This window comes from Mustela erminea, chromosome 2 (assembly GCF_009829155.1).
Source record: "Mustela erminea isolate mMusErm1 chromosome 2, mMusErm1.Pri, whole genome shotgun sequence".
Classification (NCBI taxonomy): Eukaryota; Metazoa; Chordata; class Mammalia; order Carnivora; family Mustelidae; genus Mustela; species Mustela erminea.
The window spans coordinates 108,575,500-108,601,868 of NC_045615.1; the positions used below are offsets into that span (position 1 = coordinate 108,575,500).

Genomic DNA, 26,369 nt, shown 5'->3' on the forward strand with positions numbered 1-26,369 from the left:
GTGTAACAAATGAATAACACTTCTTTGACTGAGAGATAACCAACATAAACAAACTCCACCACATACAACATGGCTGAGACTTTTAAAAGTAACAAACACCCCAAAAAGTTTTCTCAACAGCCAAAACAAACAACTCTACATCCAAGTTAATGCAGTATCTCTTCAGAAAACCCCATGAGACCCAATCCAGAGCCTGTGTTCTCTTTCTGGAAAGTGATTTCTTAACTAATTTGTTGAGCTCCTTATCACTCTACTTCCTGCTAAAAGGGATATGCTTCAGTGGCTGAAATTAAAGAGGAAGATTACCCTTCTGAAACACATCATCCAAGAGAGCAAGGTGACTGCGTATGAATATGGGAGAGTTCAAGAGACGCGATAGTAAAGTTACAGCCTCTGTAGGTGGAGACAAGGATTCAGAGAAACTAACCCATGACATTTCTCAAACTGACGCGTTACAAAGCCCTAACGCCAACACCTGTGTGCACATCCCTCAGCCCCTACAAAATGGATTGTTTCAGTGTAAGGATCCCACCCTCTGAAACACACATAACTAGACAGGACAACATGCACTCGAGGAGATGACATTCTTTCATGCACATGGGACACTCTCATTATGGTCATACGCACTTGATTATTTTTAAATTTTGACTCTGCATGTAAATATAACACCATCCCTTTTTTTATTCACCCTGTGACCTCACATATCCCTCCCTCATGGCAACTGGTCACTTCTTATCTCTCTGTCTCCTTTCCCAAGAGTGCTGTAATCTTCTTCGTGGCAGATAAGTGGCTACGTCATTTCTGAGTCTTTAACCTTGGTGATTTGGTACAGCATGTTGAATGAATCTTTTATTATAAAAATAGAGCTTGATTATTACAAGTTTCAGAACGGTAGACAACAAACAGTTCTATGATTGTGAAAAAACAAGAAAGACTTTATTATGTTTTTCTCTTTTTTAACATAGAGTGCTTTTTCTTTATTTTTATTTTCTCCTTGTAAAATCCTATGTGCACATTTCTGTGTTGGGACTTTTTCACTGAACCTTATAATATAAGCATTCCCCTGTGCCATCTCAAAGTTCTGAAGATTGATTAAAGATAAAACTGTTCTAACATGGCTCTTGAGGGCACCATTGGGATCATTATTAACTTCAACTCTGGTGTTTTGCAAAGAGAATGCTGCCTGTGACCTAGCTACTAATAAATCAGGTTCATTTCCTCAACTCACCTAGGAAATCCTTTTGTTTTCCCTCTTTTACCTTTTGTAACCCATGACCTAAATGGAGCTAGCCCCATGTCTTCTCAGCTTGATAACAGCCATCTGAATCTATCCCTAAAACCAACCAGCAGGAGACTTTTGGCAAAATATGGTATAGGGCATTCTGGTTCTAGTGCTGTTCTATTGGGTTTTTTCTACTAAAGTAAATGTTTTCATGAACTCACAAATGTGTTAGTCATAACCATCACAGAGTTCCAGTTGATGATTAAAAAACAAACTAGGTTTGGGAAAAAATTCAAGATGCCTTCCATACTCCAAATTTGTTCCCAGTCAACAGAGAACAGGGGCCAATGCCTTGAAACCAAACATATTTTTATGAAACCAAACATCATAAAACATGAGTGAACGTACCCTTACATCACTCAGACCACTAAGATTAATAGACACGCTGAAAGCATTTGCTTCACACTTGCTCAACTGAACAAATACATCTCTTCACAAAACTGATCCAAAATCTTGGCCATCCCCAGATGTCTAAAATCCAAGACTCTTTGCTCTCAAATTCCTCAATGAGAAAGTGTAGAAGAAGAGACTTTGAGACTTTAACTAAATGTTTAAATTTGGCACCAGGAAGAGAAGGAGCTAAAATTATATATTGAAGAAGCGAAGAAAGGAAGAAAGGAAGGAAGGAAGGAAGGAAGGAAGGAAGAAGGAAAGAAGAGGGAAAGAGGGAAAGAAAGAAAGAGAAAGACAAAGGGAGGGAGGAAGGGAAGGGAAGGACGGAAGGAAAAGAAAGAAGGAAAGAAAAGAGGGAGGAAGAGAAGATACACTGAGATAAATATCCACAAATAATCTCTTATATTATCAATGTTTTATTTCTTTGAGAAAAAAGGACCTTCCTTCTCTCCACACATGATACTATCTATTGGGAGGGTAGAGTGAGTTTGTTTTGTTTTAATGTAACATTTATTGACTTTTTAAAACCAAAAGGAATATGCTTATGGCCCCGCATGGAAATTTGGAAACCAGAATGGAAATGAAAGTCGAAACTATAAATCATCCATAACACGTCCACACAGCAATAGAGCCACATTAATACTTTGATATTGAGGCTTCTCATCTTTGTGATACATTCATTATTTCCTAAAGCCAAAATGAATGTTCTAGAGACATTCTAGAGACTAGAGACACTATTTGACAGTCTATTTTCCCCTTAATAAATATATAATAAACATTAACTGTTCTTATAGAATGTAGCTTCTTTTTTTGATGTGTCATTGACTTAACCAATCTACAACTGTAAAAAAAATAATCTGTAATAACCAAAAAAGAGTATGTTAAGCTGTGATCAACATCATTGTACATATAACCTTGTCTACATTTTTTTAAATTTTCTTCAAATTAAATCATAAAAGTAGAAATGTTGAGGCAAAGAATTGCACAATTTTCAAATTCTTCATATGTATTTTTCAATATACATTTTGCATTCCTTAGCAGTTGTACCATTTTGTATTTGCACAATTATGGACATGCCTATCCCCTAGCTGGTTTAAATTCTGTGAATCTTTACCAAACTACTTGGCCATTAAAACTGTTTTGTTTTTCTACCACTCATTTATTTATTAAACAAGTGCCTTTCCAGAAACCTCTTTGTGCAGGCTCTGTTCTCATGCTGGGGGCACGGCAGCAAACACAGGCTCTAGCAGATATATTGGGTTGGACTCCCAACTCTGTCTTTCTCTGTGACCTCGGGTATGTTCCTCACCTGAGCTTCCATTTCCTCTGTTACTACAAGGAAGCAAACACAACCCAGCCAAAGGTGAGTGTGAAAGTTAGGTGTACTGACATATGTGCGCAGTGCTACAGCCCAGGCAAGGTCCTCCTGGTAAGTGTTGGTGCCTGAACTCCACTTCTCTGCAAACCTGGACAGTTACTCTGTTGAGGGACCAGCTCTTTCCATGACATTTGATTGAGCCTCAGTTGGGAAGACTTAGGCCTCTACCTGAGGTACACTGGTTTCTCAGACACCACCTTTTCCATTTGAAGAAGGAAGAAAGACCAGTTTATGGGAAGCTGATATTTGCAGTTGGTTAGAACTCACATTGACATTACATTCATTCAAAGATGGGAACTGTGGTCACACACACACTCACAGTGTCTGAGTCGCATGACTTTGGAGTCCCTTCTTTTAACTTTAAGTCAGAGGGTTTAGTGGATGAAGAATTTGACTGAAATTTGTCCAACTTTGCCTTCACATTCAGCTCTGTCACTCTGTTTTGCCTTAGCTCTCCTTCGCTATATGGAAGAATTTCCAGCAATAACTCAAATAATGCTAGGCTTTTTTTTTTTTAATTTCAGGTATTTTATAAAGAAATTTTCTTTAAAGTTTATTTCTTTATTTAAAAAAATTAAAAATCACCACTTAAGCTGAGGCTCCATTTTGATCCTTTCTTTGCTCCTCAGTTAACCACTAGCCCGGAGCTAGTGCATTTCATTTCCATGCATTACTGTTTGTGGAAGTAAAACTTACATGATATAAAATTTACCGTCTTAAAGTAAACAATTCAGTGACATTTAGTGTATTACAGTGTACCACCAACACCTCTATCAAGCTCCAAAACGTTTTCTTCGTGCCAGAAGAAAGCCCCCATAACCATTAAGCAGTCACTTCTCATTTTTCACTCCCACCTCCAACCCTTGGCAATTACCACTCTGCTTTCATCTCCATAGATTTACCTATTCCGGATATTTCATACAAATGGGCACATACAATATGTGACCATTTGTGTCTGGCTTCCTTCACTCAGAATAATGTCTTCAAGGTTCTTCCATGTTGTGACATGTATCAGTACTTCCTTCCTTTTTCAGAGCTGAATGATACTCCATTGTATGCATGCACTGTCTAAGCTGGATAGAGTTCCATGCACATCTACTTGCTGCCTACCATATTGTGCCAGGATTTCTTATTTGGTGATGATCCAGGCAAGAGTTCTGCTTCCCTCATATGCAAGCCTGGTGGATGGTGCAGACAGAAAGGTAGATGGGTATTCTGGCACATGGTCTTTGCCACCAACAAACCCGGGTTCAAAACATGGTTCTAACCCTTCATAGTTACATAACTGTAACAAAGGTGATTGGCCCTTTATGTCTTTGCTTCCTCTTCTGTAAAATAAGCATAAAATATTAACCACCTCTGTTGGGGTTGTTGAATGCAGCACACAAGACAATGCACAGTGACTTTGTGCAGGGACCGGCACACAGTAAGTCACAAATTTCACACATTTTTAAGTCATTGATCAAGTACCTCTCAAGTGGCAGGCACTATTCTAGTGGTAGGATTGCAATAGTAAACAAAACATTAAACAATATGTAGCATCCACTACAGAGAGAAAGCAGACAAGACAAAGTGAAGACCATCACCAGTGTGATCATGGGCTAAGGTACTATGGAGCAGAGAGAGGGTGCTGGGTTGATGAGGTCAGAGAGATTCCCATAGGACTTTCTGTCTAATCCATCAAGACTTAAACAAAAACATGTTTAAAATCTTTCCATTCCTCTATATCTCCTGCCACCACAGCACCCACCATGACCATCTCTTGCCCTACTGGCTGCATCAGCCTCCCAACTGATCACTCATCTCCCTTCCCCAGCATGCTCCAATCCACTGTCCACACAGCAGCCAGAACATCATTTTAAAAATAACAAAGATGATGGTTTCCCCTGCTTGGTGGCTCCCATTACTCTTTTTTTTTTTTTTTTTTTTTTTTAGTTTTTAGTTTTTATTTATTTATTTGAGAGAGAAAACAAAAGGGTGGGGAGAGAGAGGGCAAGCAGACTCCCTGCTGAGTACAGAGCTAATGTAGGTTTTAATCTCGCAACCCTGAAATCATGACCTGAGCCAAAATCAAGAGTCGGATGTTCAACCTCAACCAGCTGAATCACCCAGGTGCCCCACCCATTACTCTTAAGTTACAATCTAAACTCTTCAAGCCCTGAAGTGATTTGACCTCATCTATTTCTCTGACTGCCTCTGCTATTGGTCACTTTGCCATGTAAGCCCCAACCCACTGTTCTTTCATTTGCTAGAATTCCCAAAGTCCTGTCCTGCCGTAGGACCTTCAGGCTCTTCTTTCCTGAGGGACTCCTCTTCTGTCTTCACCCAGCTAAGTCATCTTCATGAATCTCCATAAATGTCCCTTTCTTAGAGTGGTCTTCCATGATCCCTAGAAATAGAGTAGTCCCCCTCTTTTTAATCTCTGTCACCAACTCCCTTTTTTTCCTTTGTAGCATTTGCTTTGCTTGGTGTGTAATTACCTGCAGAAAAGAGGTAGTAAAATATAGTGGTTAAGAGTCTAAGCCTGGGGGAGCCTGAGTACCTCAGTGGGTTGGGGCCTCTGCCTTTGGCTCAGGTCATGATCCTAGGGTCCTGGGATCAAGCCCTACATTTGGCTCTCTGCTCAGGGGGGAGCATGCTTCCCCCCCCCTTTCTCTACCTTCTTCTGTCCCTACTTGTGATCTCTGTCAAATAAATAAATAAACTCTTTTAAAAAATAAAAAGAGTCTAAGCCTGCATGGTGTCAAGCAAGATACATACTTCTTCTGCCTCAGTTTTTCCATGTGTAAGGTGAAAATAGTAATAATAGTAACTACATTCTCTGGTTGTAAGAAGATGAAGTGAGTGGATGTGTGTGAAGCCTTCAGCACAGTGCAGAACCCGGGATGGCACTCAGTGAAGCTCCTGAGAGCTGCTTAGCCCCCTAACCCACTGAAGATTCAGAGGTCTCATTGAGTCTGCTCAACAGTGTTGACTAATGCCTGGGCACATATCTGAATGTTAATGAAGATTTTTTTTTTTTAATAAGTGTGGGCTTGAACCAGATGAAGAAACAGAGAGAAAGATCTCACAGGTTGAAGGAGAAAAGCACATGCAATATCACAGAGCTCCACAAAAATGAGATGTATATAAGGACTGGAAAGGGCTTGTCTAACTCTACACCTCAGTGTAAGGCCAGTAGCTGGTATAGGGAGTGGAATAAATTTCAGTGAAGTGAATGAATGGTCTGGAGTTAGCAGAGCCAGCTTTCAGGTGATCTGGAAGAGTGGTATGGTGATATGGAAGAGCTATGGAAAAGCAAAAGAAGCCCAGCAATGAGCAAGGCAAAGACCACTGGTAGGTCAAAGTCAGTGTGGAGTCCTGGATGGTGGGCCAAGAGGGCTTGCAACTTGGGTGCAGAAGATGTAGGTATAGATTCTACCTCCTTGGCCACATGACTGATTTTTGAGCAAGGGCCTCTGGGAAGCTTTTTAGGAAAGGCTCATACTTCAAAGACTCCATAGAAGAGGAACCCTCTGGGAAATGAGGGTTTCTGATACACTTGAGACCTGACCACACCAGAGGAAGACTCTGGTGTCTTGCCAGAGCTGTCAATCCAGGGAGATAATGAGATGACTTCAACCCAGTCAGTGTGTTTCATCACCTGTATGCCATCTGGCAGGGTCAGCTGAGCACCCACTATGCACCCAGCATGGCTCTAGTTCTGTGAAATTCAGATTACGGGCTCAACCCATGGCTGGGGCTGCATAGAAAATTTGGGGATACCCAATCCAGAGATGGTACAATTGTTAATACCACTGTGGAACAAGCTTCAGTGTCCTCTCCACAAAAGCATGTTGCCGTGATTGAGCATCAGCAGAGGTCAGCTTTGCCAACTTTTAGCATTACTTCCAAATTGAAGATTCTGTGGCTCTGTCTGTGTTCCAGGGACTAAGAGTGCCTGACTGTTGGGGAGCTTACTTTCCTCTGGATTTTGTTTTCATACAGGAACAGGGTAGTGTAAATTCACACAACCTTTTGGAAAGCAGTTTGGCAGCATGTGTCAAGAGAGACATAAAACATCCAAATCTTTTGACCCAGTAATTCCATTTCTGGGAATCTATCCTAAGGAAATAATCCTAAATAGGGATAAAGGCTTATGCACAAAAGTTTTCAATGTAATCTTATTTACAACAGAAAAAAAAATGGAAATAGCTTAATTGTCCAATCATTGGGGGGAAGAAGATTAAATAAATTATAGTATAACTACTTGATGAATATTATTTGGCTATTAATGTTTCCAAAGAATAACAGAAGAGAGATGCTTATTATATAATATTAAGTTAAAGAAAAAGCAAGCAGATGATCCAGCAACCCCAGTTCTCGGTACATATCCAAAGGAAAAGAAAACAGGATATAAAAGTGATATCTGTACTCCCATGTTTATTACAACATTATTCACAATAGCCAAGATATGGAAACCACCTACACGCCCATTACCCATTGGATGCATAAAGATGTGGTATATACAATTGAATATTATTCATCCATGAGACAGAAGGAAATACTATTATTTGAGACAATGTAGATGGTCCTTAAAGTCATTATGGTAAGGGAGATATGTCAAACTGAGAAAGACAAATACCATATGATATCACTTACATGTGGATTCTAAAAAAGCTGACTATGACATTGTATGGCTACAATGGCTATCATATTACAATACATTTATGTATCAAATCAACATGTTTTACTTCTCAAATTTACACAATGTTGTGTGTCAGATATATTTTAATAAGGAAGAAAGAAAGAAAGAGTAGTAACCGTGATAGATAATATCACAAATCTTTGAACAGATTATCTATGCATGCATACACAAACACAGAACAAAAAATAACAGAAAAAAAATAAACCAGAATGGTAACAGTGGTTATCTGAGAGATAGAACTATAATTTGTGTTACTTTTATTTTTTCACCTTTTCCTCTTCTACAGTTTTTCTTTAATGAGTACATATTTAAAATAAAATATGAATAATTCTGTATGACAATGATATTGAGCATATAGAGTGTAGACAATAAATTTTGAGGTTAAAAAAAGAATACATGTATTTTGATGAAAACTTTGTAAACTGTGAACAAGAAAACATATTAGAAGGAAATCACACGCACACACACACACACACACACAGTCAAACAAAAACATAAAAAAACTAAACCTGTCACTGGTTCCATTAGAAACATGACCAGTGTTTGGTACGTTTTCTTATCTATCTTTGCCCAACAGTGTTATCTGTCATAGTCCTTCATTCTTGCCTTCCTCCAATCCTTCTTGACATGGCAGTCCAAGAGATCTTTTAAAACTGTATGTATGGTCCTGTCTCTCCCCTTGCTTCATATTGCTGTACACATAAAGTCCAGGATCCACAATGGCCTTTCCACTCTTGTGATCAGCCTCTGCCTCAGCCTCTACTTGTATTTCTCATCATGCTTCTCACACTATTCTGCTCCTCAACAGCTTTGTCCTACTTTTGCCAAGGTATCTTATCCTCTTTCAGAGCCACGTTTTTCCTCAGGCTGTTGCAGCCTACCCTACCCCACCTCGCACCTACTTTCCCAGATACCTGATATCATCCTTCAAGGTTCAAGAAATTCCTTAGAAGTTATTCCTTCAGAGAGTTACTCAAATCAGATAGATGAGGTTATTCTGAAAAGTCTGTTCTAGAGCCCAGAAGGAGCACCACCAAAGACAAGCTTTTCCTAGTACCAGCAAGAAGGTAAATTCTAAATTTGCTAAATTTAGCTAATTTGCTAAAACAAACAAACAAAAAGACAAACAAACAAAAAAACCCAACAACAACAACAAATAGGAATATCTCTGACCTAGAATTGTTTCTCCTTCCACCAACAGAAACCAACATTTCTTGAGTAGCACAAATGCCAGTCAATGAGAAGCATTACTTCATTAATTTTAACAATCATACCTGATCTGAGCAGTTCTAGATTTTTAATTTATGGAAGAGAAAAGTAAGGTTTAGACAGTTCAAGCAAATTGCCCAAGGGCTCATGGCTGGGCAATGAAGACTTTGGCCTTCAAAGACGGTCGTCTTATTCTGCCAGCTGCCACAAAGAAATGTCAGTGGGAAGAGAGAAGATGTGGAGAGTCCTGCTAATTTAGACTGTGGTAACATTCCATTTCTTTCTTCCTTTTTTGCCAAAACCACTATACTCAGCTTTCTTCCCAAGCACACTATGAGTCACTGTTGGATTTCCAGCTCTCTCTCCACTGGGATGGAGTCAGTGAGAATGTTGTTTTGGCTGGCAGGGGATATGTGTGCAAGTGGTACCACCTGCTGCTAAATCTTTGCCTTTGTTGGGTCTATTGTCACTCTTAACTCTGAGACTGGCTCACGTCCATGGGTCTCCTTCCAGAATGCCTCCAATGTTTCCAGCAAGAAGCAAATCAGAGAACAAGGGTCTTCTGTTATCCGGGTAGACATTTAGAAACACTAGACACTTGGAATAAAACTGAAATGCCCACAAAGAAGTGAACTTAACGGTTTTCAATAAATGTAAGCTATTATTAATATTTTTATTATTAATAATAATAATTATTATAATTATCATATCATCATCATCACCAGCATCACCATTTTTCTGCCTAGATAATGTCACACAGACATTCTCAAAACATAGAAATGTTTCATCACTAAATGTCCATATTACCTCTGGCCTCCTTGCAACCATAGGCCCCTGGGTGGTTTTCAGGTGCAAACCAGGTGGGCACAGAGAACACAGGACAGACAACTCATCAGAAAACAGGAGCCAAAACTTCAATAGTCAGAGCAGCAAAGATAATGCCAGCAATATTAACTCACCTCATAGTTACTGAGTGCCTATTATGCTCTACACAACGTGGGACTCATTTTCTGTGGATTATTTCAATTAATCTTCACAACAATCATAGGAGAGAAGCAGTATTAGTATCCTCATATTAAACTGAAGATTTGGTCTGGGGGTCAGAAAAATCTGAGTTTGAATGCCAGAACTATTACTTAATAGCTTCATGACCTTTGCAAATTCTCTCATTTGGGATCCTGACTGTCCACTTCTATAATAAACAGATAATAATACCTACTTCACTCAGTGGTCAGGATTTACAATGGTTAGCCTATAGTAGGTGCTTCATAAATAGGTGCTATTATTTTTGCCTTCAAATTAGGAGTCCCCATAAATAATGTTGATTATTAGCCCCTTGAAGAACATCCTCTGGGCTGCCAGCTGCAACCCTTCAGATAGGTCCCTTGCCCTTGCCCTGTAACTAATGTCCTGGGAGGGCAGGTCCTCCCAGAGACCATTAGAGAAAGAGCAGCCCTTTATAGCCAGCTAGAAGGGAAAGCAGTTGTTTTTGGCTTCCAAGGTGTTCTGGGAATCTGAGAGCAAGGTGGATCTCACCATTCCAACAAAAGTCACCCCACATACCAACAAGTAATACCTCTTCCCAAATGTGCCTTCTGTGATTTTCCCTTGCATTTGTCCTGTGGCAAAGTTCTATCTAATGGATATTTTGGGTCAAACAATATTACAGAGTGGACTTAACTGTTGGAATTAATTTAAATAGGAAAGTGATATTATTCACTGACATGGCAAATATTCATTTATCAAGTGCCCATTGTTCGGGTTCACTTTAGTAACACACTCGAACTTGAAGTAGAAGATGGCAAGACCACAGAAGAAGAAGAGCTCGAACTTGAGTAGAAGATGGCAAGACCACAGAGAGCAGCTCAGAGGCTGTTGCAAGAGTTTGGGGGAAAGACAAGGAAATAGGGGAGCTACTCACGTGGCTGTTGAAGCATACTAGTCAGTGGTTGCCTCCAGAACCCAATCAGCATTGAAGACTAATTTTCTTGCTCTTATTCTAGAATAAATCATTAATCCACCATTATATAGCAAGCACCTCTAAATTCTAGTCCTTGGCTGCATGTGGGTAGCATAGGTGAGTGAGACAGGGTTCTTGCCCCAGAGAAGCACGTTATAAGGGGTGCATTCTCATACCTGAGTCTATATAAGGTATTACTCATGTACAGAACCCTAGATTCCCCATAGAGACTGAAAATCCCCTAAAAGTAGGGGTTGACTTCTCCACATTTACTGGGGCCCCAATGACTAGTACCCCTCTCCCCTTCTAGAACTTTAGACAAACTGAGAAGTGAAACAAAACATTGTGGGCATCCATATTGTGGAAATAAGTGAAGTCGAACCAGATGAGAACAAGAAAATATTATTTATTCTGAATTTGCTATAGCAAGGGAGTGAGCCATCATCACATATATTTTGGCAGAGTCTCAAAGACAGGCGGAGGGGTGTGAAAGCTTTATAGTAGAAGAAACCAGGAGGCTGATTGAAGGCTGTTGGTTTGGTGGGGAGGAGGATTTTGGAGTCCGCTTTGCCCCTCACCAGCACTGCCAATCTACCCCTAATCTCAGTCCCCTTGTGCACCATGAGGAAGTCCTAGAAGCTCCCTCCTGGGCTCATGGTAAAGAATAACCAAGAAATACATATAAAGTGCTTAGGACAGTGCCTTGACATAATAAGCACTTGCTAAATGGTAACTGTTTTTTTATTTTTCATCATTCAAAGATGCAGCATCTCAGAAACAAGCTTAAGTGTCCATCGATGGATGAATGGATAGAGAAAATATGGTATGTATATACAATGGAATATTATTCAGCCACAAAGAGGAAGAAATCCTGCCATTTGCCACCCACGCACAGGCATTATGTTAAGTGAAATAAGTCAGGCAGAGAAAGACAAATGTCGTATGATCTCACTTACATGTGGAATCTAAAAACAAAACCAAACCTCAGACACATCCTACAGAATGTAGATTGGTAGTTTCTGGGGTTGGGGTTGGGGAGGGTGGATGCCATGGGCGAATGGGGCCAATGCATACAACTTCCAGTTGTAAAATAAACAAGCCCTGGGCGTGCCATGTACAGCATGGGGACTATGGTTAATACTGCACTGTACATCTAAAATTTGCCAAGGCAGTAAACCTTAAAAGTTCTCCTGGCAAGAAAAAAAATATTTGTTAACTATGTATGGTATTGGATGTTAATTAGACTGTGTGACCATGTCACAACATACACATATACTGAATCACTATGCTAGGCACCTGCAATGGATACAACGTTCTATGTCGATCATAGCTCAATGTCTGAAAAAAAGAACATGCACACACACACACAAAGATACAGCATCTCTCATATGGTACATATTTCTCAGGCAAGTGAACAAATTAAATTTGGCACAACCTGGAGACATAGAGGCATTGTGAAGCAGACACATAGAGGTTTTGCTTTCATGGTCTGTCAGCCCAGCTGTCACTGCCCAAGTTCTCCCTTCGTCTCTCTCAATGAACAGCACCATAATGAGGATGGAAGGGGCAGTGCCCAGCCTTGTGGACACATGCTCTGGGGCTGACCTGCTCCATTCTGTGCCAATGGACTCTTCAGCTCCCAAGGCAACTCAGATCACCCCGTTAGCCTTCATCTTCAAGACTCCAGGATTACCTGACATTTTGAAAACAGCACTGACTCTCCAGTGTTTTCTAAATAATCTCAGGTCAGTTTGACAGGTTTTGTTAGTGAACGCCAAACACAGCAGCACCTGGCACTAGCAGGACCCATTCTGGACATGTGGCGGCGTGGAAGACCAGCTCTGCAGGGTCTTCCCTACTGAACTTCTTGGAATTTCTGTAATGGATCGTCAGAGAACTCACTGCACTCTGAAAACATCCCTGAAAAAGCTTGACAGCCCCGTAAAATTACATTTCAGAACTTTTAGTTCACACTATGGCAGCCTGCGAGTAAAGTGCTTTTAAGACATTTTTTACTTATCTAAAATATTCTTGTTTTTGATTAAGAAGTCTCAAGGGCCGATGGAGCTGCAGGGTGTCAATCGCTCTGTTATTTGTTATCCAAGATGATAAAAATTCCTAAGTTTTCTGAAATAGCTACAGAATAAATGATACGATGTGTGGAATTCACCTCAAAAGCTACCAAATGCAAGTGTTAGCGGGGAAGGGATCCTAAGTGAATAGGGCACCAGGGAAACAATATTTCCCTTAGGTAACTTGCAGCTGGCTGCTGGATGCCTGGGGCATCAGTAGGCATCACATTCATGTATGTTTGAAATGTTCTGCAATTTTTAAAACATTTCTTATGATATTTTGGACATAAGGAGGAGTATCAAGTATTATGGTCGAGGATAATGCTATTTGTTAATTCTCAATTATATTTCTATATATAAAAAAATACTGCAGTGTCTTCTCCATGTGAAGTTAGGAATGAGGGATTGATGAGCAGCCATGCTATGAAAGGAGAGACTCTTGGAAATCATATAAGGACCTGAGTACTAAATCCAACATCCCATGCAGTTGTGACCTTTGGGCAAGTCACTTATTCTCACTGCATCTGTTTTCTGGTCTGTAAAATGGGAAAATCAGGCTGATGTCCTCTGAGGATCCTTCCTTCCCTGATGGTGTGAGATCCTTGCTGGAATATGAGTCCATGCTGATCAGGATCCTCTCTTCCTCTTTCAACTCTGATCCCCAGGGCCTGGGACAATTCCTGGCACACAGTAAGAGCCAATAACATTTTTTCATTCAATGAGTGAGTGAACATGCAATCTAGTTTTCTCACAAGAACTCTCTTCTTTCCTATAATGAAAGCAGAGTGGGTTTAGAAACCACACTGAAAAGCTGGAAAAGTGGCAAACAAGCATCACCTCCATGTATATTATCCTGGTTATAACCTATCAGGTTTGAGAGAGAATTGACGGCTTGACTCATAAAATCTTATTTGTAGTCCTTCAGGGGCTCCCACCACCCCAGGAAAAAGACCAGAACTTTCCATGGCTAGGAGAGCCATCCTCCCTCCAGGCTCAGGCTCTCCTTTGCTCCTTCTCAATGGCCTTCCTCAAAATTATCCTCTTCTACCTCAGGACATTTGCATGTGGCAATCCCTCAGCCTGAAAATGTTTTCTCACAACCTCTTATTGGATAATGTCAGCTTCTGTTTCACATTTTAGGCCAAATACCATATCTCTAGGCAAGCCCTTCCTGATCCATAGTCTCAGCTATGTCAGTCACCCTGCTAAACACTCCCAAAACACCCTTCACCTTTCCTTTAAAACACCCTCTAGAATTTATTAAATTTATCGAATGACCTTATCTGCCCTTGATAGAAGTAAGAAACAACTTCCTTCTTTCCCCATCACTTCTTCTAGTCAAATTATTTTGGATCCTTCTCTGTCCTTTCATGACATCTCAGGCAAATTCCTTAACTTTCTGGTCATTTTTGGTTACATGACCCAATTTCATTATTTAATTGTGACTTATTTTCACATATTAAAAAGACAAATCTGAATAATAACTTTCATCTCACATCTAAAACATGCCTGTTCTCTTTCCATGCATTTAACTCAGGATCTACTGTGGTTTTTTGCTCTTCCTCCAACTCTTCTCCCTCCTTCCACTTTGAACATGTCTAGAGTCAGATCAGAACATAAAAGAATTATAAAAACATGATCTAATTATTTTTGTTCAGTATGAGCTATTTGCACGATTCTCTCCTGCCACACAGAGGTGTGCCCTGTCTTTAAATGCCAGCTCTCTCTAGTTGAACATATTCCCAGGGTCATTAGAAGCTTTCTGAGAGACCTCCATACCACACAGTTCCCTGAATGGGTGATTCACTCCTTGGTTGGTACTTTGCACTGCCCTAAACCAGCCTCAGCTTCTGTACTCAGTGATGTACTCAATGGCTTCTTACTGGCTACCTTGTTCTAGGAAGACTCTGACCTAGCTTAAGTTTCCATCTCGATGGCCCAACTCCACCTTCATTCTTGGTACCATCTGTCTCTTAAGAAATTCATGTACCCTTGCCTCTCAGATGGTTATCCCTATGCTGGCTCCCTTCTCTAACAGCCTTTTGCCTTTATAGAGCTAGAATTCTCTAGTTTCTTTGATATCATAAGATATCAACCTCCATGGGTGGGTCAAGCTCCTCCAGAACCTACTTATTGCATTTCTCTGATCCTGTGAAAGCTGCAAGGGTTTTAGCTTCACAGTTTAGTTAAACATCCAGCTGGAAAATAAACAGCTTCTTTCTTGTGGGCACCTTTCCTACTATTGGTGATCTCTTAAAGTCCTTGCTCCTGGCTAGAGAGGGGGTATCACTCTTCCCTTACTTCCCTCATGGGAAAGAAGGGAAGAGCTCATTAGCACTCTCTTATCAGCTTACAGCTTTTTACTTTGGAGGCTCTCTTCAACCATTACTTATTTTTTTAACTTCTAGTTTTCTTTTATGTGGATGGAAAGTGGACCACAGCTCAGTGTCAGATCCAGCTGTTCTTAGCAAGTCTTAAAGGAATGTATGGACATTGATTGCCCATTATTCCTTGTTTTGAGTTCTCATTTGAAACTCAAGATGATGGGAAATCCAAATTAACATCCTGTTAAACACAGTTCTGTGATTATTTGATGAATGTCTGTCTTCTCCACTGGACTTTTCCTCTAAAAGGGCTCTACATTTACTCTCCCTTGAACACCAAGACCAAGCATTCTGTAGCTAGCATATAGTAACGCTTAATAAATATGTGATGATGTAATGAATAGAACAACAAGAGGAAGGAGGGAGAAGACCAGATTTGTATGACTGGAATCCTGTGGTTTAGAAGGACTAAGAGACAGGGCATCATTTGAACAAGAGAAGATCAAACAAAGATTCCCAAAGCCTGACGGTCCATCAGAATTACTCATAGACTGTTTGAAAAATACAAATGTTTTGCCCTAATTTGCTGATATGCTGAATCAATAGACCTAATTGAGAGTCCATGAGCTAAAGTGTATAAGAAAGATCCAAATAATTTGCCAGGAGGGCTCAAGGGAAGACAAGGCTGTACCTGATGGGGAGAATCAGGGAGAATTTTGAAGCATCAAGGAGATTTTCTAGACAAAGCAATGGATAAGGATGAAAAATGTGAGCAAATGAAGAAAGGGACATGGGGAAAACATGGTTAGCAGGAACTTGCAAGCCAGAGGAGATGAAATAAGTAAGGCAATGAGGCAAGAAAAAGATTAGATTCCAGACAGAATCTAGTGCTCCAGGGAGGAAGAGGACTCAGGTGTACATTCCACCTGCCTGAAAGCTCCTTAGATGCAGGAACCTGATCTTGTAAAGTTAACAACACCCTGGGGAGGTATATGGTATAGTAGTTGGGTGGGCTGATTGTGGATCAGACTATCCACTGTCTTTATCTCTAAAAGAAGAATGATAAAATTATTCATTTCAAGAGGTTATAATGAAGATTAAGGGAAGTAATTATATAATGTCATAACATATAAGTTCTCATTGTATATCAGTTAGAACATTTTTTAATAATTCTAGTACCTAGAAAAATGGCAGTTCTGCACATATCTTCCCAACTTTGCATTTTGTTAAGGTTAGGTTGGTGGCTTGAAATTGGCCATGATGGGAAGTGTTGTTGTTGTTGTTTTTTTAAAACACTCATCATCCAGGAAATACAAATCAAAACCACAATGAGACATCACCTTACACCTAACAGAATGGCTAAAATAAAAAAATTTTAAATTAAAAAAAAAAACAAGAAATAACAAATGTTGATAAAGATGTAGAGAAAAAGGAACTGTTGTGTACTCTTGGTAGGAATGTAAATTTGTGCAGCCACTGTGGAAAATACTACAGAGGTTTCCCGCAAAATTAAAAATACCATATGATCCCATAATTCCACCACTGGGTATTTACCCAAAGAAAACAGAAATGCTAATTCAAAAAAATACATGCACCCCTATCATGGGAGTATTTACACACAAAAACAAAAACAAAAACAAAAACAAAAACAACCCACTTAGCAAAACTGTGAATGAACCTGAAATTTTTTTATTTTTTTATAAACATATAATGTATTATTAGCCCCAGAGGTACAGGTCCGTGAATCACCAGGTTTATACACTTCACAGCACTCACCATAGCACATACCCTCACCAATGTCCATAACCCAGCCACCCCATTCTTTCCACCCCCTTCCCCTCCAGCAACCCTCAGCTTGTTTCCTGAGATTAAGAGTCTCTTATGGCTTAACTCCCTCTCTGGTTTCACCTTGTTTCATTTTCCCCTCCCTTCCCCTACGATCCTCTGTCTTGTTTCTCAAATTCCTCATATCAGTGAGATCATATGATAATTGTCTTTCTCTGATTGACTTATTTCACTTAACATAATACCCTCTAGTTCCACCCACATCATTGCAAATAGGAAGATTTCTTTTTTTTTGATGACTGCATAGTATTCTGTTGTATATCTATACCACATCTTATTTATCCATTCTTTTGTTGATGGACATCTAGGATCTTTCCATAGTTTGGCTATTGTGGACATTGCTGTTATAAACATTCAGGTGCACAAGCTCCTTTGGATCACCACATTTGTATCTTTAGGGTAAATACACAATAGTGCAATTGCTGGGTCATAGGGTAGCTCTATTTTCAACTTTTCGAGGAACCTCCATACTGTTTTCCAGAGTGGCTGCACTAGCTTGCATTCCCATCAATAGTGTAGGAGGCTGAACACTTTTTTTGAAAGCTGAACCAACACACTGTTAGATGCTTTGTGGACATTGATAGGATTGTGTAGATTGAACTGCCTTTAGTTGAAAAGTGAGTTAAGGCTACAGGAAAACCAAAGCACAAGCTGATAGGAAAGACTTCTGTGCATTGGAAAGGCAGAGGACAAACTTGGCCTTGGCATGACTGTCAGGCAAAAACAGAATCTGATTTTTTATTCTGATTTTTTATGCTCTAGGAGACAATTTCAAAGACTAGCTCTCTTTGTGGAGAAGAATATGTCTGAGAAGATACAGATTATGAGTTATCTAAGATGAAAAATAACTTTTAAAATCTAATATTGCAGAACAGAAAAAAGTAATGTGGTACCTAAATAATACAAGAAACTTTATCAGCAAACATTAAGGGGAAGTTAAGGAAATTGTGAATGACACAGAAGAGTGAATATAAATACCCATAATTTGTATCAATACTCTGCCAAGTTAAGGCAGTAATATAAGAATACATCTGTCTCTTTTGGAAGTCAAGAAACAATTTCTAAGTTCTTTGACAGAGATTGTGCTATTTCAAAGAGTGAATGAGAAAAGCCCATTAAGAAGTTATCACTTTATAATAACAAAGGACACATCTAAAGCCTGAAACACCTGACATTAAGCTTGAAAGGACTGGTGTTCTACTTCAGCCTCTTAGAACACTTCAGTATGGGGAATCGGGAGATTCCTTGAAGTCAGAGAGTCAGATCTTACACATGACAAAGTGTTGTTGTGTGATGTTCTACTGGTATTAAACTAATGGAAACATTTTACCCCCAGTGACCTGCTTTCCTATTTAAGTTCAATATGGTCCTTTTCTTTCAATGAATTGTTAGGATCCCATTTGCTTTTATTAGCATGTAGACTACTTAAGACCTCAATCCTCCCCTCCATGAATAACCTAAGAATTCTAGGGGTTTGCTTGGTTCAAAGGAGTCATTCCTAATTCCGAATTCCAACCCAGGTAAAACATACAAAACAAAACCTTTGGTTGTCCACCTTTCCCATTGATTGAGCTGTCACCAAATGGTGACACCGTTGAACACTAGCCATGCATATTCCAGGAGGTGCTTTTGTAGAGGATGCTCTTGCTGACCCCAATATTACCCTCTTATTAAGTTTCAATATAATAATCCTTTTAATTCATCATTGTTTGTTTAACCACTGTTCCCCCAAGAATATCTGCTCTGACAGAATGACTGAAAGCAGACAAACTTGCAGCCTTATTCATATACTGTACCAAAGCCACCACCCCAAAATTCTTTAGGCCTTACCTCCTGGTCCGTTCCATTCTGTGATTTCTTGATGATAAGCCTTAGACCAGACCAACCCTATAGTCCATGACTGATTTCCTTAAATTTACATCATGGAGAGGAATTGGACCCTTGGTTCCTTCCTTCTAGAAGACCGTGGGTGCTTTAAGCAAATAATCTCAACACCTTGCCAGCCAAAAATGCCTGGGAGGAAAAACCTTCATTCAGCTACTTCCAAGTACGTACTTATATGCACAACACTAAAAGAGTCACTTGAGTGACTTCTCTCAATAAATATCTCCTTCAAGGTATCTCTTATCTCTACCCATATGTGTAGATGTAACATTTTTACAAATTTCATCTCATCAAACACAAGCACTTTGATGAGGAATACTAGAACTGTGAGAGAACTTAGAAATAATGAAAAATACAATTTCATTTTGAGGATGAGAAGACAAACCCAGGGATATCTGATTAAGATCATGCTCTATAAAATGGTGGCATCAGGGGAGGAGGGGGATAAAACTGAAGGTGTTTAAGGTACTAACTTGTAACGAGCAGTAAATAAGCCCTAGAGATCTAAGGCACAATATAGTGAATACAGACAATACTATTGTATTATAACTATGTAATACAATGACAACAACAGTCATATTACAATATATAAATATATCAAGTAACACACTGTACCTCTTACACTAACACAATGCTACATTCAAATTTACTCATTTGAGAATAAAAAAAAAAAAAAAGCACCCTACTCTAATTTAGCAAAAAACTTGCTCACTTCAGGACCCAAGGCATGGTTTTTACTACCTTATGATAGTACCCATATTTTGAACTGCCAAAAATTCAAAAGACCATTTCCTCCAGACAGGAAGGTGGATAGCTAGGGCAAAATGAGGATTAGCAGGATGGGGAGCCCATTCATCATCTTTGTCAAATTTATCATCAGTGTCCACTTTGATATCTTTGAAAATACTTCTTCCAATTAGCACTCTCAAATGTTTGGGAAGAATGGTGGGGAAAGCAAGATAAAAACAAGATTTTTCAGTCACCGAATTTCCATAAGTGACATCATGAATTATATATTGCTGTTGCTAAGGAAATGTGAGAAGTACGTATCATAAGGGAACAAAGAAATTGATTGCATCGAAGATGAGTAGTCACAGGCTTTGCAGAATCATTCTGCCTTTTGAGTTGTTATGATCAGTTCTCTATAGTAACAAAGACATATCAGTCTTCTAAAAATACCCAATCATTTACCCATTCAGCAGAGAACAAAGAAAAGATCAGTGCAGTGTTCATAACCCTCTTCCATTTCACAGCACATAGGATGAGGGGCCCTTTTCCCGCCATATTTACCAAGAATATTTACCACCTCTCCTTGTTTGTTCCATGAGACAACACCCAATCTCTAGAATTTGAAGATTCTACCTTGAAAATTCTCAAATAGGAAATGACTCTTTTCTCTAAGTTAACAACTAATTTCCAGTCAGTGAGTAATTTTTTTCCTGAAACTTCCACTCAGTGGAAAACAAACGAAGAGGGAAAAAGTTGAGTAAACAAATCTGAAAAAGAGACCACGACACACAGAGATGGAGGAATCTCTAAACATACCAGTCAAAGAAAGCAGGAGCTTAAGGTTTATCTCAAACAAAACCGTAATTTTGACTGGCCCCTGATTGAGCCTCACCCCATGAATGACTTCCAGGGCCTCTAGCTCTTTGGGACTAAAGGAAAGAATTATTTTTAGCACAACTATTTGGAAACCTCTGAGAACTTGGATCTCTTTTTCTGTCTGGTACCAAAGCAAGTTTTTCGCTGAAGCTCTCATGAAAGATCCTCAGTCTCTTGTGGATTTAGAATCCTGGAGCAACCCACCAACCCAGAGCAAGGTATGGTGTTTACTCTTTTTTTAGAACTTTGGCAAATGTAGATGCAGTGGCCCCTTTCATTACGGTAGCTTTCTGAGTTTATTAAACAGACAACTACTAGAAAATTCCATAAAACTGAAGATCTGGGTTCCAATCTCTGATCTGACGCTAGCTGTGTGGCCATAGACAAGTTACCTGCCTTCTTGAGACATCTGTTCCTTGTCCAATCTACCACAAAATGGTCTTTTGGAAAGAGGATATGGACTTAACATTGCTCCGTAGACTACAAAATGTTTGTCAAATGTCAGCATTTTTTACTTTGTACCATCATAGCACTTTACATAAAGTAGCCAAAGCTTTGTAAATCAATAAGCTGTTCTTTAAGGAAATATTGATGAATAAATATTTTCTTCATTCAACTTTTGTTGACCCTCCACTGCAGACCAGTCGTTGTGCTAAAAATGTTGGTGGCACAAAGTTAATATTTTGGTGGAGAAAAAACAATTTAAATAGATAGCCATAACACAACATGGATATGAGGTGCTGCTCACTGCATAGTGACAGAGGGAAGGTGTTCCATAGCCAACAGGAGAGGCAGTTCTGAGGAGAGAAACTGGAGCCCCAAAGACAGAGATGAGGAACTACACAACAGAAGCAGCTGGACTGTGAACACCTCGGGTCCCCACCCTGTCTTGCTCATGCCTAGAGCCACTCCTAATGCAGCTAGGAAGGACAAAACTTGCTGTTGTGAAATCTCTTCCTCTGCAGGCCAAGGATATATTGTGTTTTGGCCACCCCTACTTACCTATCTTCTTCCTAATAATTTCCAGGCAGAATACATTCTCAAGTCGAATTAATAATTGAGTCCAGCCCTTCATCATGAAGTAATATTACAGTTTCCCTCACACAACATGGGAGAAAACTCGAGTGTTTGGAGACAAAAAGAGCTCAGTTCAAATCCTGACTGTGCCAGTTGTAGGGCTGTGTGAACGTGAGTCCTTGGAGTCTCAATTTTCTTATCTTTAAAATGAAGATAAAGTCACCTATTGCATAAAAGTGGTGTAGGATGAAGTAAGCGATGTTTTAGAACACCCAGCACAGTCATAAAAATACTAGTAGGTTCCCTGCATCCCAACTCATATTGTTTTTTTCACTTGGTATTTTGTTTTGTAGGGAAACAGACAACAAATACACTTCACCATTTTGAAGCATTTAGTTCTGGGGCAGCAGGTATGCTCACACAGTTTTACAACCATCACACCACCATGCATCTCCAAAACTTTCTCATTCTCACCAACCAAAACTTGGTATTTCTTAAACATGAACCCCCCACCCTACTCCCCAGCCCCTGGCAACCACCGTGTGACTTTCTGTCTCTATGATTTTGACTATTCTAGATGCATCTATAGGTAAAAATCATACAGTATTTGTCCTTTTGGGACTGGTCTAATTCACTTACCATAAAGTTCTCAGATTCCTCCATGTTGTAAAATGGGTCAAAATTCCCTTCCTTTTAATGGCTGAATAATATTCTATTGTATGGAGTATTGTGTTCGTCCATTCGTCTGTTGATGGCTCTTGTGAAGACTGTTGCTACGAGCATGGATGTACAAATATCTGAGTCCCTGTCTTCACTTCTTTTACAAGTGCAACTGCTGGATCATATGGTAATTCTGGATTACATTTTTGAGGAATTAATTTATTATCACTTTATTATTATTATTATTAATTTATTATTATTATTATTACAGGAAGCTTAGTTAACACCATCCATCACCTCTCATAATTATCACTTTTTGTGTGTAGTAAAAGCGTTTATTGTGTGTCATAATCACATGCAGTAAAATCTATTCTCTTTCAAATATACAAAGAGACAGTATTGTGAATTATAGCCACCATGCTGCACATTAGGTCCCCAAAACTTGTTCAGTTTGTAGGTGGAATTTGTATTATTTCACCAACATATCCCCATTTCCCTCACCCTCCAGCCCCTGACAACCACCATTCTACTCTCTGTTTCTGTGAGTTCAGTGTTTTGGATTACAGATATAAGTTAGATCATAGAGTGTTTGTCTTTCTCTGACTTATTTCACACAGTATAATGCTTTCAAGGTTCATCCATGATGTCACAATGGCAGGATTTCCTTCTTTTTATGGCTGAATAACATTCCATTGTATATATGCCACATTTTCCTTATTCATTTGTCAATGGACATTTAGTTTGCTTCCATGTCATGGCTATTGTGAATAAGGCTGCAATGAATGTGGGAGTACAGACAGCTTTTTGATATCCTGTTTTCATTTCCTTTGAATATATATGCAGAAGTGGGGTTCCTGGATCATGTGGTGGTTTTATTTTTAATTTTTTGAGAAATCTCCATATTGTTTTCCATAATGGCTATACCAATTTACATTCTCACCAGCAGTGCACAAACATTCCCTTTTTTCCATATCCTCAGCAAAACTTGTTATCCCTTCTTTTTGCTGATAGCCATTCTGACAGATATAAGGTGGTATCTCATTGTGCTTTTGTGGTTTGTACTCCACTGATGACTAACGATATTGAGTATCTTTTCATGTACCTGTTGGCATTTGTATGTTTTCTTTGGGAAAATGTCTATTCAGATCCTTTGTCCGTTTTTAATCAGATTATTTGGTTTCCCCTGTTGAGTTGTATGAGTTCCTTTTGTATTTTGAATATTAACCTCCTAATTGATACATGCTTTGCAGTTTTTTTCTCTCATTCTGTATACTGCTTTTTCATTTTGTTGAATGTTTCTTTTCCTATGCAGAAGTTTTTAGTTGGGTGTAGTCCCACTTGTTTGTTTTTTCTTTTGTTGCTTGTGTTTTGGTGTCATATCCAAAAATACTGTTGCCAAGACCAATATCAAGAATATTTTCCCCTGTTTTCTTCTAGAGGTTTTATGGTTTCAGGTCTTATATTTAAGTCTTTAATCCATTTCAAGTTGATTTTTTGAGGGGTGTAAGTTAGGGATCCAATTTCATTCTTTTGTATGTAAATATCATTGTCCCAACATCATTTTATTGAAGAGACTATTTTTTCCCATGAAGGAAGTATTCTGGGCTTCCTTGTCAAATATTAATTGACTGTATATACATGGGTTTAATTTATTTTTTTTAAAAAAAAGAAAGAATCTCATCTGTGGGCACATTGTCTAAAATTTCAATTTTTACAGTGATCTATTCAGTATTTCTCCAAGTATTTTTTATGGCTAGTTTAGCAAGAACAAAGAGTTCTATCACTAAATATTTTACAAAACACTACATACTACATTCATGCTTTACAGATTCAAAATACACTTTAACATAAAGGCTGTGAAATCTAAATTACCATGAAGTAAATAGAAGTTTAAAAAACTAAAAACCTGTTACTGTAATCCCTACAGAAAAATAGGATACATTAACATCCCAGGACAGATCTGTTCAAGATTAACAATATTTCCAGAGCTTTGATTTTTCTCACTCCAAAGGAGCGTGATGTTGAAAAAAAATACATTTTAGCACATATTCTACATAAATTTGCATATTCAATGCAATCTTTCAAAATATTTTATGTAAGGAGTGTGACTGCAAATGTGTATGAGGGTTTTTTTGTAGTTTTGAAAATGATCTAAAATTGGATTATAGCATACATTGAGTTGCATACTTCAAATTGGTCAGATTTACGGTGTGTAAATTAAATCTCAATAAAGCTATAGAAAATATTGTAATGTTTATAAAGCCATGACCTGCAGAGTTCAGCCCCAGCCAAAATAACCAAGTTCACTGCAAACCAGTGGGAAAGTGGGTGAAGGATAGATTATTCAATATAAAGTGTTGAAAATATACAGTTGGATCCCTATCTCAAACTTGTTATCAGAAACATTCTAGAAGCACTGGTGTGGCAGTCAGTTAAGCACCCAACTCTTGGTTTCAGCTCCGGTCATGATCTCAGGGTGGTGAGACAGAACCCTGTGTTGGGTAAGTATAAGTGCACGCTCAGTGCAGAGTCTGTTTAAGATTCTCTCCCCCTCTCCCTCTGCCCCTTCCCCCCTTCTCTCTCTCTTTCTCTCCCTCTCTCTCTAATATAAATAAATAAACCTTCAACTGAAAAAGAAAAAAAAAGGAAACATTCTAATGGGTCCAAAATTAAATGTGAACAAATGAAACAACAAAAGAACTGAAAGTGGGAGAAATCTTTTTATTATCTTGAAGTGAGGAAGGCCTTTTCAAAATAATAAATTGAACTTCAAGAATGTTGGAGGCTTTTTTAAGATTTTATTTATTTATTTGATAGAGAAAGAGCATAAGAGAGAGCATGAGCTGGCCAGGGAAGGGCAGAGGAAGCGGGAGAGGGAGCCCCAATGGGGCTCAATCCCAGGACCCTGGGATCATAACCTAAACAAAGGCAGACACTTAACTGACTGATCCTCAAGATGCCCCAAGAATGTTTTTGTGATAAAATATTTTTAAATGCATTGAAGAAAATGTAAAGGCAAACTGGGAAAAGCTATTTGTTGTTAATGTCATAAACTATGTACAGGGATGCCTGGGTGGCTTAGTCAGTTAAGAGCCTGCCTTTGGCTCAAGTCGTGGTCCCAGGGTCCTGGGATTGTGACCCACATCAGGCTCCTTGCTTAGCAGGGAGCCTGCTTCTCTCTCTGCCTGCCGTTCTTTTTGTGCTTGCTCATTCTCTCTCTCTCTGGCAAATAAATAAATAAAATCTTTTAAAAAATAAAAGATAATGTACAAGCAATATATTAAAAGAGTATATTTATTTATATATTTAAAATATATAATATATTCAAAAATATATCAATATTAAATCTATAAATATATTTATAGATTTAAGATATATATATGATATATATGATATATATAAATATATTTATAGATTTAAGATATATATATGATATATATGTATACACACACACACATATATATATGAGAAAATCTCTTAGCTACCTGAAAAGTCTAGATTCAGTGTGCCAAAAACATGGAGAAGAAGGACACACAACAACCTAGCAACAATGATTGCCTCTAGAGAGGGAAAGCACATGTCTGTAAGACTGGGAGGAGGGAGAAGAGATTTACTTTTTATAAATGTGCATGTTCTGTCTATACCAAAAAAAGTAAATATTTAAAGTATTTCTAAATACTCTAGACTATGCAAAATTAAAACAATTCAAGTCTTTTGTTTGTATTTTTCAAACATGGTAAAAGGGACCCACAGATCCAGAATATTTCTTTAAGTCTCTCTTTTTTCTTTCCCTTGTAATATTCTCACAGTCCATTCTCTCTGCTTCATTTTGTTTTTCATAAAACTAACACCTGGCCCCCCAAAATATCTCCTTCCTTGCCCACAACTTGAGTTTTTTTTGTGCCATACTCTACTCTAGATGGTTGTAGAAGTCAATGACTAAGACAAAGTCCCTGACAGTCATGGAGATTACATTCTATCAGATTGGTGATAAACAATATTTTTAAAGCATAATAAAGGTAATAATAATCTAGTGAGTTAGAGGTGGTGAGC

General features: G+C 38.7%; 1 protein-coding gene across 8 annotated transcripts in view; it reads left to right on the forward strand.

The window, feature by feature from the left end:
- C1QTNF7 (C1q and TNF related 7) overlaps positions 1-26,369 on the forward strand; it is a 108,401-nt gene that overhangs the window by 71,450 nt on the left and 10,582 nt on the right. For 2 of the 8 annotated variants that reach the window (XM_032333885.1, XM_032333884.1), the window contains exons 2-3: positions 11,671-11,732; positions 24,774-24,817. The exons of 3 other annotated variants lie outside the window; for them this stretch is intronic. In XM_032333885.1, coding sequence (XP_032189776.1) covers positions 11,671-11,732; positions 24,774-24,817 — 106 coding nt within the window. Of the gene's footprint in view, positions 1-11,670; positions 11,733-19,929; positions 20,858-24,773; positions 24,818-26,369 lie in introns of those variants that run through there. 3 more of the 8 variants (XM_032333886.1, XM_032333890.1, XM_032333887.1) reach the window with 3 other exon arrangements.